Source organism: Oncorhynchus kisutch, linkage group LG17, assembly GCF_002021735.2.
Source record: "Oncorhynchus kisutch isolate 150728-3 linkage group LG17, Okis_V2, whole genome shotgun sequence".
NCBI lineage: Eukaryota > Metazoa > Chordata > Actinopteri > Salmoniformes > Salmonidae > Oncorhynchus > Oncorhynchus kisutch.
This window is the reverse complement of record NC_034190.2, coordinates 47,455,202-47,473,388: the sequence shown is the minus strand read 5'-3', so window position 1 is coordinate 47,473,388 and position 18,187 is coordinate 47,455,202. Positions and strand designations below refer to the sequence as shown.

General features: G+C 43.7%; 2 protein-coding genes across 2 annotated transcripts in view; one reads left to right on the top strand and one right to left on the bottom strand.

Moving 5' to 3' along the window:
• The first annotated feature begins 3,400 nt into the window (after window positions 1–3,400).
• On the top strand, window positions 3,401–5,665 carry LOC109906966 (uncharacterized protein SCO4629-like). The gene is made up of 6 exons (XM_020504776.2): window positions 3,401–3,428; window positions 3,912–4,000; window positions 4,281–4,404; window positions 4,564–4,716; window positions 4,953–5,135; window positions 5,401–5,665. Exons 1-6 carry the CDS (start codon window positions 3,401–3,403, stop codon window positions 5,517–5,519), a joined length of 696 nt encoding a protein of 231 aa, XP_020360365.1. The 3' UTR covers window positions 5,520–5,665.
• Window positions 5,666–5,740: 75 nt separating this feature from the next.
• cdh26.2 (cadherin 26, tandem duplicate 2) overlaps window positions 5,741–18,187 on the bottom strand; it is a 28,694-nt gene continuing 16,247 nt past the window's right edge. The window contains exons 4-17 of the mRNA XM_020507247.2: window positions 17,023–17,167; window positions 16,144–16,319; window positions 15,926–16,057; window positions 15,599–15,784; window positions 14,995–15,308; window positions 14,509–14,651; window positions 14,154–14,381; window positions 8,620–8,841; window positions 8,336–8,457; window positions 8,178–8,255; window positions 7,950–8,066; window positions 7,802–7,843; window positions 7,590–7,694; window positions 5,741–7,380 (exon numbers count right to left, since the gene is read on the bottom strand). Of these exons, the coding sequence (XP_020362836.1) occupies window positions 7,171–7,380; window positions 7,590–7,694; window positions 7,802–7,843; window positions 7,950–8,066; window positions 8,178–8,255; window positions 8,336–8,457; window positions 8,620–8,841; window positions 14,154–14,381; window positions 14,509–14,651; window positions 14,995–15,308; window positions 15,599–15,784; window positions 15,926–16,057; window positions 16,144–16,319; window positions 17,023–17,167 (2,220 nt within the window). The 3' untranslated portion in view covers window positions 5,741–7,170. The remainder of the gene's footprint in view (window positions 7,381–7,589; window positions 7,695–7,801; window positions 7,844–7,949; window positions 8,067–8,177; window positions 8,256–8,335; window positions 8,458–8,619; window positions 8,842–14,153; window positions 14,382–14,508; window positions 14,652–14,994; window positions 15,309–15,598; window positions 15,785–15,925; window positions 16,058–16,143; window positions 16,320–17,022; window positions 17,168–18,187) is intronic.

The window sequence follows — 18,187 nt, the reverse complement described above, 5'->3', positions numbered from 1 at the left end:
GTCTGCCAGTGAAATGGAATGAAAGACGTCCATGCTTTTTCCTTTTCCTCACTGTTTAGCACCTACCAAATGTAGTTTGTTCATATTATAGGACTAAATAAATATTTATATAACTGAAATATGGTATTTATTTATGATTGAATGTGTTTAATTACACTTGATTCTGCATTGTTTTATTTACACAATGTACTATACTCATACTCATCACAACTGTACAGGGGTCAGTGCTGATGTCATCAGATAGTTACTGTGATGTCATATTTACTTGTTCAGGGTTTTCCCTTATAATATCAACATCACACATTTACCCTTTAGGATGTCTAGAAACTCTAATCAAAAATGCAAGTACGGGTACGTGTTAAACACTGGACAAGTCTTAAGTGGAATCCTTGGGACGTCTAACTCTGACGTGTCCCCGTTGAAGATGACATTTAAAACGGTTAAAGGTAAGGGTAGGGTAAGGTCGTCCCAAGGATTCCACTTAGCATCTGCCGTTAGACATTTGGTCTCAGCTATCAACTTCTATTTTAACAACATTTTCAGAGCCGGAATCTCAGGAATTCTCAGTGACACGTCTGTCACCCTCGCTAAAGGATTTTTCTATGTATTTCTCGGTGAAAAAAAACAACAGTGTGTTTGAGCTGACTTTTGACCTCTGTGCCCGGGGTCACACCATGGGTCACACACACTAGCGGATGTTTACTGTGTGCTGCTGCTGACTGGACTTCCAGAGGGCAGTGAGAGCGAGCAGGGTCAGGTCAGGCAGTTAGATGAGCAGTCAGGGCTGGCACACCATAGCTGCGTTTCATTCCACAAAACGTTTTCCTTCCCTCTGTCCTCATTTACTCCCCTCCACCGACCGAATAGAACTGGGCAGATGAAAGCAATATGACAGAAACTCAACCTGGTTTTAGAGCATTTCGTATTATTATGTATGTAAACCCGAGACACTCCACGAAGTATGATACAGTATGTTACGCTTCATATGGTATGTAGTAATTTGTGGATGTCCTTGACCCATTTCGTATTAAATGTTACGAATTACAATTCATATTATACAGTGGGGCAAAAAAAGTATTTAGTCAGCCACCAATTGTGCAAGTTCTCCCACTTAAAAAGATGAGAGAGGCCTGTAATTTTCATCATAGGTACACTTCAACTATGACAGACAAAATGAGAAGAAAAGAAATCCAGAAAATCACATTGTAGGATTTTTAATCAGTTTATTTGCAAATTATGGTGGAAAATAAGTATTTGGTCAATAACGAAAGTTTATCTCAATACTTTGTTATATACCCTTTGTTAGCAATGACAGAGGTCAAACGTTTTCTGTAAGTCTTCACAAGGTTTTCACACACTGTTGCTGGTATTTTGGCCCATTCCTCCATGCAGATCTCCTCTAGAGCAGTGATGTTTTGGGGCTGTTGCTGGGCAACACGGACTTTCAACTCCCTCCAAAGATTTTCTATGGGGTTGAGATCTGGAGACTGGCTAGGTCACTCCAGGACCTTGAAATGCTTCTTAGGAAGCCACTCCTTCGTTGCCCGGGCGGTGTGTTTGGGATCATTGTCATGCTGAAAGACCCAGCCACGTTTCATCTCCAATGCCCTTGCTGATGGAAGGAGGTTTTCACTCAAAATCTCACGATACATGGCCCCATTCATTCTTTCCTTTTCATGGATCAGTCGTCCTGGGTCCCTTTGCAGAAAAACAGCAACTTAGCATTCTTTGTCCTCCAAACACGACGAGTTGAGTTTATACCAAAAAGTAATATTTTGGTTTCATCTGACCATATGACATTCTCCCAATCTTCTTCTGGATCATCCAAATGCTCTCTAGCCAACTTCAGACGGGCCTGGACATGTACTGGCTTAAGCAGGGGGACACGTCTGGCACTGCAGGATTTGAGTCCCTAGCGGCATAGTGTGTTACTGATGGTAGGCTTTGTTACTTTGGTCCCAGCTCTCTACAGGTCATTTGCTAGGTCCCCCCCGTGTGGTTCTGGGATTTTTGCTCACCGTTCTTGTGATCATTTTGACCCCACAGGGTGAGATCTTGCGTGGAGCCCCAGATCGAGGGAGATTATCAGTGGTCTTGTATGTCTTCCATGTCTTCCATGTCCTAATAATTGCTCCCACAGTTTATTTCTTCAAACCAAGCTGCTTACCTATTGCAGATTCAGTCTTCCCAGCCTGGTGCAGGTCTACAATTTTGTTTCTGGTGTCCTTTGACAGCTCTTTGGTCTTGGCCATAGTGGAGTTTGGAGTGTGACTGTTTGAGGTTGTGGACAGGTGTCTTTTATACTGAAAATAAGTTCAAACAGGTGCCATTAATACAGGTAACGAGTGGAGGACAGAGGAGCCTCTTAAAGAAGAAGTTACATGTTTGTGAGAGCCAGAAATCTTGCTTATTTATTTTCCGCCATAATTTGCAAATAAATTCATAAGAAAATCCTACAATGTGATTTTCTGGATTTTTTTTTCTCATTTGATCTGTCATAGTCTGTCAAAATTACAGGCCTCTCTCATCTATTTAAGTGGGAAAACTTGCACAATTGGTGGCTGACTAAATACTTTTTTGCCCCACTGTATGTTTGCAAAACGTACAATATGGTACAAATTGCCGAAAGGTATGGTATGTTAAAGGAATCCTATGGAGGTGGCTAACATTAGTGAAGCTATGGTTAAGTTTAGGTGTTAGGTTAAGGGTTAGGGGAAGGGTTAGCTAAAAGGTTTAGGGGAATGGTTAGCTGACATGCTAAGTAGTTGCAAAGTAGCTAAAAAGTAGTTAGCAGTTGAAAAGTTGCTAATTAGCTTAAATGCTAAAGTTGTCTGATGAGATTCCAACTCACAACCTATGGGTTGCTAGACTTTTGCGTTATATGCCCGACTAACCACCCTACTTTAGTTTTTTTTCATTAAGTAACCATCTGTTTTATTATGTTATGGATGGGATTGGGTCCAGTTTGGGACAAAAACAAAACAACACCCAATCTAAACCAGAGTGGGTGCGCAAGCAGGTTTGGAGGAAAAATATTGGTGTTAACAGTGCAGGAGTAGAGGTCAATTGAAGAAGTTTATTTCCCCCCAGGTCTTTCTATGGGACCATTTGCTTCGTTCTACCTCACAAAGAAACACTATCATCAGTCTACACTCAGCCAATCGGAGTCAAATACAAAATGGACAAGGCCAATTATTCAGTAAGGGAGGGGGGCTGACAGCAGCTAAAGGAAAACAAGGTTTACAGGAGACTCACCAACCGATTGAATAAGTGACAGTAGACCTAATCAGCCAGTCGGATGAAGAACATTGAAATGCACATTAGCCAATGAGAGTTACACTGAGACAATAACTGGATCGAATTTAGACTAGCCATTCACAATAATGCCAGAGTGTGGAATATGCCGGAACACTGGCAGTGCATCCTGGGTAGAGGATGAACCTGGCTTAATTCATTAATCAAATATTGAGAGATGGCGGAGAAAAGAGAGAACGTTGGGAGAGAGAGCCGCTGGGCTGTGCCAAGCTTTTATCCTTGGGACAAATGAGAAATAGAATGTCAACGTTAACTGCTTCTGAATGATGTTATGTGTGTGAATGAGTTGAACACTGGTGTAGTGCAGCATGTTGAGCCTGGCCACTGCTACGGCTGTCTTTAAAGGATGACCCACGTCACCTGCCCTCAGGGCGCTGTTATTGTCTAGATGCTTGCAGCTGTATCAACGGAGTGGACCATTACAGCTCTGTGCTCGCCTGAGGTGAAGCAGGGTGCTTCCTCTCCACACGTGTATTTAATGAGGACATTGTTGACCTGTGATTAAGTATTGTTATTGATTAATTAAGTGTCATCATTTTTGTTTTGGTTATTTGATTTGGTTCTGCTTTTGAAGTGTCTTGTGTTCTCTCCTACAGGGCAGTATGTGAGGGGAACGGACGATGAGGGTGAGAAGTGGGCCAGAGTTCTCTGGGACTACCTTTGTCTGCACCAATCTCTGGAAAAGGCAAGCCTTCGTATCTGACTATATACACATAAGATACATTTTGACAGGATACATTTCAAATGGGATTCAAACTGAATTTTAAGTCGTGTAAAGCTACACACTTTTGGGAAGTCATGATTAGCTCATCTGGCTTCACCCAAAATAACATCATAATGAACTATCCTCTCTTACGATGATGTCTAATTCCATGTCATACTCATAGATTTTCTCTCTGTGTTTTGTAATAATCGATGCGGTCTCCTCTGTTCAAATTATGTCATAATTATGTATGTTCTCTCAGAGTGATGTCATAATAGGCCTGGGTTGCCATGACGTGCGTGTGACGGAGAGGTCAGCTGATCTCTTCCTGGAAGGATTGGCTCCTTGGCTGCTTTTGACTGGTTACTTAGGCAACCAGACTGCAGGTCAGCAAGACACTGGGCATCTTTCCCGCTATTTCTGTCTTTCTCTGTCCCTCTTTCTGCCCATGCAAGAAAACACACACACACACACGCATCAACGCACACATACCGTGTTTGTATGTTACTATCCAATGTCTCTAGTGTGTGTGTTGTGTGTTCCAGGTGTGTGGACGAGGCCAGAGGCTGACATGTTCTTGGATGCTGCTCTGAGGATGGGAGTGCCCAGGGGGAACATACTGCTGGAGACAGAGGCCACCAACACTGGGGAGAACATCCGCTTCTCCTACAGGCTGCTTAAGGAGAATAACATCCCAGGTGAGACTCTCCTCATTACAGACACAGCGATGGAGAAAAAAACAAACACTTTTACATGAAAGGCATCTGTTATTGGTGTGGCATTATTCTACAACTAAGGTGCAGAGGAGCACAACTGAATCACTGAAACACATTTTAGCCAAGCCGGGATTGTGTTGTTATGCTTATACAGAAGGCCTATGTGTATTTTTGTAATTTACCCATTAGTGATTGTGTTTGTCATGTGTCTATCCCAGCCCACAGGGTGATCCTGGTCCAGCGGCCCTTTACGGAGCGCAGGGTTTTCGCTACCTTCCTGCGCCAGTGGCATGACCAGGAGGAACACATGCATGCCATCGTCATCTCCTCCCAGATGGGAATCTCTGCCTACCCCCACCCCACTGTGGGCACTGCCACAGACCTCATCACGTGCATGCTAGGTACTCTGTCCACAATATCAAGACTTGTGTGTTTTCGATAGAACTTTAGACCATGTAAGATAGTAAGATAAATATGTCTATAATTATTCACAGGTCAGCAAGCCTCATCTTTCTAGTGCAGGAGTGTATGAATGCATTCAGAATCAAATATTCTGAAAGTCAGTATTTTTCCATTGCCAACCATTTCACTTAACGCAGTGTAGAAATAACAGACATGAGTATGATGCTATGTGTGAGGTTTACACGTTGTGCTTGTGTATTCCAGGTGTTCTAGAGAGGATCCGTGACAACCCACAGAAAGGCTTCCAGGTGGAACAGGAGATCACACCCAGGACTCTCACTGTCTACCAATGGCTCCTGCACGCTGGCTACATTCCCAAGTGAATGCACAACACACACGCCCATGCATGAACGCCTGCACACACTTCCACGCACTCACACTTGTCCCTACGTTTTGCTATGTTGATGCTGCTGATAAGTCGGGATGGTTGTGAATTGAACATTAAATCACAGTAAACGTATATTTTGGAAAGATGTTTGTTTCATTGAAACCGTGACTTGAGATGCATGAAAATATACCACAGAACTCTGCATTACTACGTAAGTAAAACAAAATGAATGTAAAACAATTACCTTTATTTACATACCAAAAAACACTTATAGAATATACTTTCAAAGCCAACACCAATACTAACATATAAATCAACCAGACTTCAGCGCAAAACTTTAAACCCAAGCTTTCATTGGTAATCCAAGCATGCCCCCATGTATATAGATGTTGTGGAACAGGTTGAGGGCTTCAAGTTCCTCGGAGTCCACATCACCAAGGAACTATCATGGTCCACACACATCAACACAGTCGTGAAGAGGGCCGACAACGCCTCTTCCTCCTCAGGAGGCTGAAAAGATTTGGCATGGCATAGGCTCTCAGATCCTCAAAAATGTCTACAACTGCACCATTGAGAATATCTTGACGGGGTGCATCACCGCTTGGTTTGGCAACTGTTTGGCATCCGACCACAAAGCGCTACAGAGGGTGGTGTGTACGGACCAGCACATCACTGGGGCCGAGCTCCCTGCCATCCAGGACCTCTATACCAGGCGGTGTCAGAGGAAGACCCTAACAAATGTCAAAGACTCCAGCCACCCAAATCATAGACTGTTCTCTCTGCTACCGCACGGCAAGCGGTACCGATGCACCAAGTCTGGAACCAACAGGACCCTGAACAGCTTCTACCCCCAAGCTATAAGACCTCTAAATAGTTAGTTAAACAGTTAACCAATAGCTACCCGGAATATCTGCATTGATTATTTTTGCACTAATCTCTTTTGACTCACCCCATACACTGCTGTTAGTTACTGTTTATTATCTATCCTGTTGCCTAGTCACTATATCCCTACCTGTATGTATATATCTACCTCAATTACTTCGTACCCCTGCACATTGACTCGGTACTGGTAACCCATGTATATAGCCAAGCCTTAATTATTTGTCTATTTAGTCCTTGTGTTATTGTTTTTATACTTTTTGACAAAAATAAATTCTACTATGTATATATTGTTTCACTGCATTGTTGGGAAGGGCCCGTAAGTAAGCAGTTCACTGTTAGTCTACACCTGTTGTTTACGAAGCGTGTGAAAAATACAATTTGATTTGGGAATCATCATAACCATCGTAGAAAACAATATTACACTATTCTGACTCAATGTATTTTCTGAAGATTAAAGAGGTAAGCGATGGTGTGGTATGTTCACTGTTAATTCACCTCTAAATTGCAGCCATCGCATTCATAAAAGCACAGAGCCAAGTCAATGCCATGCAAGTATTTTCCCACTACATGTCTCTCTCTGTGTGTGTTCTCAGTGGTCAATTTCATTGTTCTCCCTTCAACACTGAGTTCCATCTTGGTCTTTGTATTGATTGATCACTGATCTTCGTAGTCCTGTGTGCATTTGATGGTTTTATATGTGTGGCCGGTGACCTAGCCTGTTTAGCCAATGCTATCTAGCCAGTCCTGGCAGAGCCAAGATGGGCTTAGGATGCGCTGAGGTCTGCGGTGTTGCAGATGGAGGCCAGGGTGTTGAACCTGGGTCCCAGGTAGAGCAGCGTGTCCTGGTCGAAGAGGGTCTCAGGGATGGAAATAGCATCCAGCTGGAGGTCTGTCTCTAGGTCCCCCTCTTCAGCGTAGGGGTGCGGGGCATAGTCCCCCAGCTCCTCTCCTTGAACTTGCAGGGTGTACATCCTCTGGAGAAGGTGGAGAGATGGATGGAAGGAGGGCAGGAGGGAGGGAGAGATTGAAGTGAATGGAGGAGAGTTGTGGTCACAATAAGGTTAAATCGACAAAGAAGAAAACAGTTCAACTAGTACATAATAAAGAAATAACACAATTAGAACAGTTTTTTTTCTTTCATTGATTACAGCCATGACTGTTTGTGACTGTTGCACATTGTTACCTGATTCAGTTGGGTCATCAAGTGCCCGGATTTGTCGAGACAATTATCTTCTTCCCATGAGGAGTATCTTGTTCTTGTCTTCATTGATCTGCTCACCATTGACCCCTGAGTGATGAGAAACACAATATCACTACACACAGAACACACACACACACGTACAAACAACACAATGCAACATTAGTAAAAATTATTTTGAAACGATTTTGAAATACCTGTTCATAATAACCGTTGGAGCGTAATTTTGTGGGCGCACTCTGAAACAAGATGTTAAATGTTGCTGTAACACAGTGCCACTGAGAATTGAATGGATAGGGCAAAAATGCATAAAGGTAGTAGATTTATTTGATTGCTATAGCCTACCTTGCGTAGGGTGGTTCCTCGTTGAAACTCTCCCTGTTGTTGCTCTTGGTAGGAGGAGGAATACTTGGAATATCCTGAACGTACCTGTGCCCGCATACTGGCTGACTTCTGTACAGCCTGGGAAAATATATAATATTGACCTGTCATGGTTAAACAGTTTTCCATTTGTCAAATATGCCCAGTATGAACCAAAATAATTGATTGATTGAACATTGCAGGTTTCCTAACCGACATCCCCTTGATGGGTTGAAAAGCAGCTTTCGTTTCCACCTGGCTGTCCACTTGGAGTATGGTAGCCGTAGGCACCTGGGGTCATAAACAGCATATCATATCATTTCCAGAGAAGAACACATGATTGTAGTGATAGTAATGTTGTCTGTGGTTACCTTGCAATCAGTTCCTGGGATCTCAATGTTCGATTTGAGCAGATGTTCTCCATAGATTTCATCGAGAGGGATCAGCTTCAGATCTCTCTTAAAAGTCAACAGGAGAGACAACAGTAGAAAACCTAGGATGGACACACATTTTGATTAGATACAAATCTTCATTCACACTAACCTGTGCTGTTTTAAATGTATTTAGTGGGGGCCAATTTGCCAAATAAACACAAGGTGGCGATGTAGGCCAGTTTGTCTTTTCCACCAAACACAAGACTCAAAAGACTATATACCTAGTAGTAGCAACATGGCAGCAATGACAATCCCTACAGCACTCTCTCCAATCTTGGATCCAGTGGCCCTGCGCATGCGGCAGCTGGCCACCCTGGAGCAGTCACACACGGTGACGGACAGGTTGTGGAGGGCACCCTGACCCTGCAGGTCAAACACCTTCAGCAGCAGCTCGTGGTGACCTGCGTACACTGTGTTCTCCTTCACCAGGTTCACTGTGTAGCCTGGAGGGATGTGTAGTGAGAAAGAGAGACAGCAATAGCATTAGTTTAGCTAGTTGAGAACTGCATGAAGTATAGGCCTATAGTATTGAGAGACTTATGCCACATTCACATGCTAGTCGGAAATAGAAAACTCTGACATTTCTGACTTGCTAACTCGTTGTAGAAAGATGATTCCGAGTGTCCCACTTGGGAAGTATCAGAATCAACCAATAGGAAGCTCTATGCAAATAACTTACATTGATTTGAACTCGGAGGTTACGAGCATGTGAATGTGGCATGAGGCCTTCTTGTGCAAAAGCTACAGTTGAAGTTGGAAGTTTACATACACTTAGGTTGGAGGCATTAAAACTCATTTTTCACCCACTCTACAAATTTCTTGTTAACAAACTATAGTTTTGGCAAGTTGGTTAGGATGTCTACTTTAGGCATGACACAAGTAATTTTTCCAACAATTATTTACAGACAGATTATTTCACTTATTTCACTGTATCACAATTCCAGTGGGTCAGAGGTTTACACACACTAAGTTGACTGTTCCATAAAACAGCTTGGAAAATTCCAGAAAATTATGTCATGGCTTTAGACGCTTCTGAGGCTAATTGACATCATTTGAGTAAATTGAAGCTGTACCTGTGGATGTATTTCAAGACCTACCTTCAAACTCAGTGCCTCTTTGCTTGATATCATGGGAAAATCAAAATAAATCAGCCAAGACCTCAGAAAACAAATGGTAGACCTCCACAAGTCTGGTTCAACCTTGTGAGCAATTTCCACACGCCTGAAGGTACCACGTTCATTGGTACAAACGCAAGTATAAACACCATGGGACAACGCAGCCATCATACCCCTTGAAGGAGACGCGTTCTGTCTCCTAGCGATGAACGTGCTTTGGTGCGAAAAGTGCAAATCAATCTCAGAACAACAGCAAAGGACCTTCTGAAGATCTGGAGGAAACGGGTACAAAAGTATTTATATCCACAGTAAAACGAGTCCTACATCGACATAACCTGAAAGGCTGCTCAGCAAGGAAGAAGCCAGTGCTCCAAAACAAGACTAAGCCAGACTACGGTTTGCAACTGCACATGGGGACAAAGATCGTACTTTTTGGAGAAATGCAATCTGTGTTAGGCTTGCAAGCCGAAGAACACAATACCAACCGTGGAGCACGGTGGTGGCAGCATCATTTTGTGGGGGTGCTTTGCTGCAGGAGGGACTGGTGCACTTCACAAAATAGATGGCATCAAGAGGAGGGAAAATTATGTGGATATATTGAAGCAACATCTCAAGAGATCAGTCAGGAAGTTAAAGCTTGGTTGCAAATGGATCTTCCAAATGGACAATGACCCCAAGCACACTTCCAAAGTTGTGACAAAATGGCTTAAAGACAACAAAGTCAAGGTATTAGAGTGACCATCACAAAGCTCTGACCTCAATCCTATAGAAAATGTGTTGGCAGAACTGAAAAAGTGTGTGCGAGCAAGGAGGCCTACAAACCTGACTCCGTTACACCAGCTCTGTCAGGAGGAATGGGCCAAAATTCACCCAACATATTGTGAGAAGCTTGTGGAAGGCTACCCAAAATGTTTGTCCCAAGTTAAACAATTTAAAGGCAATGCTACCAAATACTAATTGAGTGTATGTAAACTTCTGACCCCCTGGGAATGTGATGAAAGAAATAAAAGCTGAAAAAAATAATTCTCTGTACTATTATTCTGAAATTTCAAATCAAAAATCAAATCAATTTTTATTTGTCACATACACATGGTTAGCAGATGTTAATGCGAGTGTAGTGAAATGCTTGTGCTTCTAGTTCCAACAATGCAGTAATAACCAACGAGTAATCTAACCTATCAATTTCACAACAACTACCTTCTACACACAAGTGTAAAGAGATGAAGAATATGTACATAAAAATATATGAATGAGTGATGGTACAGAACGGCATAAGCAAGATGCAGTAGATGGTATAGAGTACAGTATATACATATGAGATGAGTAATGTAGGTTATGTAAACATATAAAAGTGGCATTGTTTAAAGTGGCTAGTGATACATGTGTTACATAAAGACGGCAAGATGCAGTAGATGGTATAGAGTACAGTATGTACATACGAGATGAGTAGGGTATGTAAACATTATATTAAGGGGCATTGTTTAAAGTGGCAAGTGATACATTTTTACGTAAATTTTTCCATTATTAAAGTGGCTGGAGTTGAGTCAGTGTCTGGGCAGCAGCCACTCATTGTTAGTGGAAGCTGTTTAACAATCTGATGGCCTTGAGATAGAAGCTGTTTTTCAGTCTCTCGGTCCTTGCTTCGATGCACCTGTACTGACCTCGCTTTCTGGATGATAGCGGGGTGAACAGGCAGTGGCTCGGGTGGTTGTTGTCCTTGATGATCTTTATGACCTTCCTGTGACATCGGGAGGTGTAGGTGTCCTGGAGGGCAGGTAGTTTTCCCCCGGTAATGCGTTGTGCAGACCTCACTACCCTCTGGAGAGCCTTATGGTTGTGGGCGGAGCAGGTGCCGTACCAGGCGGTGATACAGCCCGACAGGATGCTCTCGATTGTGCATCTGTAAAAGTTTGTGGGTGCTTTTGGTGACAAGCCAAATTTCTTCAGCCTCCTGAGGTTTCTTCACCACGCTGTCTGTGTGGGTGGGCCAATTCAGTTTGTCCGTGATGTGTACGCCGAGTAACTTAAAACTTACTACCCACTCCACTACTGTCCTCAGCTGTTTCCTGAAGTCCACGATCATCTCCTTTGTTTTGTTGACGTTGAGTGTGAGGTTATTTTCCTGACACCACACTCCGAGGGCCCTCACCTTGTTCCTGTAGGCCGTCTCGTCGTTGTTGGTAATCAAGCCTACCACTGTAGTGTCGTCTGCAAACTTGATGATTGAGTTGGAGGCGTGTATGGCCAAGCAGTCGTGGGTGAACAGAGAGTACAGGAGAGGGCTCAGAACGCACCCTTGTGGGGCCCCAGTGTTGAGGATCAGTGGGGTGGAGATGTTGTTAGCTACCCTCACCACCTGGGGGCGGCACGTCAGGAAGTCCAGTACCCAGTTGCACAGGGTGGGGTCGAGACCCAGGGTCTCGAGCTTGATGACGAGACTGGAGGTTACTATGGTGTTAAATGCTGAGCTGTAGTCGATGAACAGCATTCTCACATAGGTATTCCTCTTGTCCAGATGGGTTAGGGCAGTGTGCAGTGTGGTTGCGATTGCGTCGTCTGTGGACCTATTGGGGTGGTAAGCAAATTGGAGTCGGTCTAGGGTGTCAGGTAGGGTGGAGGTGATATGGTCCTTGACTAGCCTCTCAAAGCACTTCATGATGACGGGAGTGAGTGCTTTCTTGGGAACAGGAACAATGGTGGCCCTCTTGAAGCATGTGGGAACAGCAGACTGTGTTAAGGATTGATTGAATATCTCCGTAAACACACCAGCCAGCTGGTCTGCACATGCTCTGAGGACGCAGCTGGGAATGCTATCTGGGCCTGCAGCCTTGGGAGGGTTAACACGTTTAAATGTTTTACTCACGTCGGCTTCAGTGAAGGAGAGTCCACAGGTTTGGGTAGCGGGCCGTGTCAGTGGCACTGTATTGTCCTCAAAGCGAGCAAAGAAGTTGTTTAGTCTGTCTGGGAGCAAGACATCCTGGTCCGCGACAGGGCTGGTTTTCTTTTTGTAATCCGTGATTGACTGTAGACCCTGCCACATACCTCGTGTCTGAGCAGTTGAATTGCGACTCTACTTTGTCTCTATACTGACGCTTAGCTTGTTTGATTGCCTTGCGGAGGGAATAGCTACACTGTTTGTATTCGGTCATGTTTCCGGTCACCTTGCCCTGGTTAAAAGTAGTGGTTCGCGCTTTCAGTTTCGCACAAATGCTGCCATCAATCCACGGTTTCTTGTTTGTGAATGTTTTAATAGTTTCTGTGGTTACGACATCGCCGATGCACTTGCTAATAAACTCGCTCACCGAATCAGCGTATTCGTCAATGTTGTTGTTTGACGCAATGCAGAACATATCCCAATCCACGTGATCGAAGCAATCTTGAAGTGTGGAATCAGATTGGTCGGACCAGCGTTGAACAGACCTGAGCGCGGGAGCTTCCTGTTTTAGTCTCTGTCTATAGGCTGGGAGCAACAAAATGGAGTCGTGGTCAGCTTTTCCAAAAGGAGGGCGTGGGAGGGTGTTATATGCGCCGCGGAAGTTAGAATAACAATAATCCAGGGTTTTACCAGCCCTGGTAGCACAATCAATATGCTGATAAAATTTAGGGAGTCTTGTTTTCAGATTAGCCTCAGGATATGTGGTTTCCAGTTTACATAGAGTCAAATAAAGTTAGATCAGGGCTGCCGATGTGTCTGCTTGGGGGGGAATATAATGCGGATGTGATTATAATCAAAGAGAATTCTCTTGGTAGATAATGCGGTCGACATTTGATTGGGAGGAATTCTAAGTCAGGTGAACAGAAGGACTTTGAGTTCCTATATGTTGTTATGATCACACCACGTCTCGTTAATCATAAGGCATACCAGAAAGATGCTTGTTTCTGTCGGCGCGATGCGTGAAGAAACCAGATGGCTGTACCGACTCTGATAGCGTGTCTCGAGTGAGCCATGTTTCCGCGAAGCAAAGAACGTTACAGTCTCTTATGTCTCTCTGGAATGCTACCCTTGCTCGGATTTCATCAACCTTGTTGTCAAAAGACTGGACATTGGCGAGGAGTATGCTCGGGAGCGGTGCGCAATGTGCCCGTCTCCCGAGCCTGACCAGAAGACTGCTTCATCGGCCCCTTTTACGGCGACGTTGTTTTGGTTCGCCGGCTGGGATCCGATACATTGTCCTGGGTGGTGGGAAAAACACATGATCCGCTTCGGGAAAGTCGTATTCCTGGTCGTAATGGTGAGTTGTTTTTATATCCAGTAGTGCCTCCCGACTGTATGTAATAAAACCTAAGATTACCTGGGGTACTAATGTAAGAAATAACATAAATACTGCAGTTTCCCAGGAACGCGAAACGAGGCAGCCATCTCTGTCGGCTCCGGAAGTTAGTTTCACATTCAGTTGTTGATTCTTCACAAAAAAATACAGTTTTATATCTTTATGTTTGAAGCCTGAAATGTGGCAAAAGGTCGCAAAGTTCAAGGGGGCCGAATACTTTCGCAAGGCACTGTATTTGGCTAAGGTGTATGTAAACTTCCGACTTCAACTGTAGGTATGTAGAGAGTAAAAGAGCCCATATGGAATAACGTATAATGAATGAGAGGTCAGATAGAGTGTCCGAGACATTTATGAGGAGGAAAACCACACCGTTGTCGGGGTCAATCCTCCACTTGCCCTTGACATCGTCCCCTTGGAGCTGGAAGTAGAAGGGTCCGCTGTAGGGTTCTTCATCCAGGTCGTAGGCTGTGATGTTGACCTCGGTGTGCTCATCTGAAAGACACATGTCCATGGTGGCCATCTCAAGCTCCGGAAGGTTGTCATTCTGGTCCTTTATGTGGATGTTGAGCGTTCCAGTTCCGGTCATGGGAGGCTGGCCTGTCAATCAGAGAAACTCTCAACTGACACATGCTGGTGGGACCGTGGATGATATACCGATACAGTGTTATTTGACTGATTTTGGTATAATTTACTGTATTGGAATAGTACTTTTTATAGTTCTTACCATCATCAATAGCAAACACTGTCACTTGATAGACATTGTCCTTCACGTAAGGTGACTCTCGGTCTAAGATCTTAGTTGTGGTTATTTTGCCGGTCTTTGTGTCTACTGCCACACAGTCACAAGGGTCCTTTCCTTTCACGTACCTAAAATACATGGTTTGGGCATGTAAGATGTGTTTTCGACTACAGGTCTAGCAAAAGGTTGGCTTGGTTGGCCTGATTGGCTTCAAGAGTGTGCATCATCACAACATATGATCTAGGTATGACACTTTTAGTAGAAGTTTTATAAAAATCAAGAATGATCTGTGGTTTGAGGTCAAATTAATTATAGTAATAAATTGGTAATGAACTGTAAAAAAAACAATGAGAACTGGCCTAGATTTCCAGTCTAGCTTGATAAACCAGTAGGAGGTGCTGCAGAACTGTACAGTAGGAGATAGAACAGAAGTCCCACTGAAGGGTGGGTTAAATGCATCCCCAGTCTTACTTGAAGGTGTAGCCATGGTTCCTGTCCAGATCGATGGCAGTGAACGTCTCCAGGTACCAGCCAACCTCCACATTCTCCTCCACCATCACATTTTTGATGGCGGGGGTGAAGATTGGCGGGTCGTTGATGTCCTCCACCGTGACCGTCAAATGGCGGATGGACAGCAGGGCCCGTTCACCTGTCAAAGATACTGTGGTGACCACATCCCACAGGCCCATGGCAGGACGACCTTTGACCTTACAAGAGAAGTAGGGCACCTCGTTCTCTACACTGACTGACAGGTTCCTCTGAGAGCCATCCTTGTAGTCCAGAGGCTACCAGGAGACAGAGAGAGAATGTGGTTTACGGAAGGATGATTTAGTGTTTCGTCAAACAAATGGATACAGGGATATGATTATTGCAACCACATCTATGAGCACAGTTCATCAGATACTACTCCAACTAATACTACAGGTCTGCTATTAGTTTGATTGCAACAACAACAACAAAAATATGATTAATAGAACCACAACTTTAAAAATGTAAATTGCAGAAAATCTGAAAGTCTCACATGACATAAATTATCTTATTTAGGAGGCATTAACTTATTTGATAGGGAACAGACCTTTTCAACAAACAAGACTCCTTCGTTGGTGTCTGGATCCGTGGTGATTCTGAAGTTCTGGTCCTTGTCTCCGTGGATAGTGTATTTGGCCTTCCAGGCTACAGTACCTTTGGAATCTTGGTCTAAAACCTGGAGCCGAAGAATTGGTACATCACCTCTGTCTCTCTCCTTGATGCTTCCTGCACCCTGAAATAATATAATATCCCAGGAGGATGGTACATTATAAGAGGGATATAGTTGTGGTTCCGGAGAATCATTAATATATTTGAACAAATACCTCCACCACATCTTGTGATAAAGTGAAGAGGATAGAATCATTTTGCCCACCGTTTGCCCAGTGAAGACAGGCAGATTGTTGTTTCCATCTTCTATATTGATGATGTTTGTACAGGTGCTGGAGAGCTGAACCACCTCTCCACGATCTTTAGCCTCCACCAGGATGGTGTATTTCTTTGATTTCTGAAGTGTGGAAGATTGAAACAATCACACTATAGTTGAAAGTTAATGAATGAAAGATTATAGACATAAATAGAGGCACCTCTTACCTCGTACTCCAGACACCCTTTGAATTTGATGATTCCAGTCAGATCACTTTGCTCAAGGAAGAACTCCAGGTTGTCTGGGGGCGTAGGGGTGATGGAGACAATCTTCAGGTCAAAGGTGCCATTGTTTGTGCTGCTTTGATCTTTATCTGTTGCAACTACAGCTGTCACGAAATCTCCTGATATGAGAGGAAACAGAGAGTCATGGTTTCAGAGGCTCCAATTCAACCAATCATAGATAAAGGACAACCACATTGCAGGTTCACTCAAAATACTTACTCTGTATGTTTCGCAGCAAAATCCGTTTGTCAATGTCTGCAATTTGTGTCGATTTTAAAGTAACTGTCCGTTGAAAATCTCACTTTTAAAAGTGTATATTCTGTTAACTCATACCCAAATTGTGTTGTTGACTCAGCCTATACTCATATGTGTGGCCAAATAATAAATTGGAGAATGAAACACTTTAAAAAAAAAACATCTAAAAACAGACTGCTTCAAAAATGCTTGCTATTTCCTCATAGAGGTTGATGTCATCGTCCAGATGAGGATTAGCTGGCCAATCTGTGGTCTACTCCATTTAATATTTTTAATGACCAGTATACGCCCACACCATTTTGTTGTTGGGGTACGTCCACACCATTCCAACACAGAACAGTTGCGTTTTAACATACTTTAAAAAATGAAAACTATTTCACTCATATTGTAAATAATTATAGTTCATATTTCAAAGAACTGGAAACACTTAACAGTTACATTAACAATACATCCTAAACATTCTGAGGGAACACACAGTGTGGTTTTCTTTTATCCGCAATAAATGAAGGCAGCGAGAATAAAAGAAAAGAGAAAGAAAGAAAGACACAAACAAATATAATATTTTACCTTGTGAAGTAGACTCGTTCAGCTTGATGGTGTAAGTGTTCCTCTGGAAAACTGGGGGGTTGTCATTGATGTCTAGAATCACCACCTCCACTCCCAGCCGGGTGTCCACTGCATTATTGGATGTATCTCGGGCCTCAAATGTCAGCTGTAGTCCCATGTGATAAGGAAGACGTGAATCAATCCACCAGTCATTCAACCAACCAACCAATCAATACATCAACCAATCAAGCAAACTATCGAGCTATCAAGCAATACATTTAATAAGAACTAAACCAAAATAAAATAACACAACGCAATACCCATAACAGAAGAAAATACATTTCAATATACACTGCTCAAAAAAATAGAGGGAACACTTAAACAACATAATGTAACTCCAAGTCAATCACACTTCTGCGAAATCAAACTGTCCACTTAGGAAGCAACACTGATTGACAATAAATGTCACATGCTGTTGTGCAAATGGAATAGACAACAGGTAGAAATGATATGCAATTAGCAAGACACCCCCAATAAAGGAATGGTTCTGCAGGTGGTGACCACAGACCACTTCTCAGTTCCTATGCTTCCTGGCTGATGTTTTGGTCACTTTTGAAAGCTGGCGGTGCTTTCACTCTAGTGGTAGCATGAGATGGAGTCTACAACCCACACAAGTGGCTCAGGTAGTGCAGCTCATCCAGGATGGCACATCAATGCAAGCTGTGGCAAGAAGGTTTGCTGTGTCTGTCAGCGTAGTGTCCAGAGCATGGAGGCGCTACCAGGAGACAGCCCAGTACATCAGGAGACGTGGAGGAGGCCGTAGGAGGGCAACAACCCAGCAGCAGGACCGCTACCTCCGACTTTGTGCAAGGAGGAGCAGGAGGAGCACTGCCAGAACCCTGCAAATGTGCATGTGTCTGCTCAAACGGTCAGAAACAGACGCCATGAGGGTGGTATGAGGGCCCGACGACCACAGGTGGGGGTTGTGCTTACAGACCAACACCGTGCAGGACGTTTGGCATTAGCCAGAGAACACCAAGATTGGCAAATTCGCCACTGGTGCCCTGTGCTCTTCACAGTTGAAAGCAGGTTCACACTGAGCACATGTGACAGACGTGACAGTCTGGAGACGCCGTGGAGAACGTTCTGCTGCCTGCAACATCCTCCAGCATGACCGGTTTGGCAG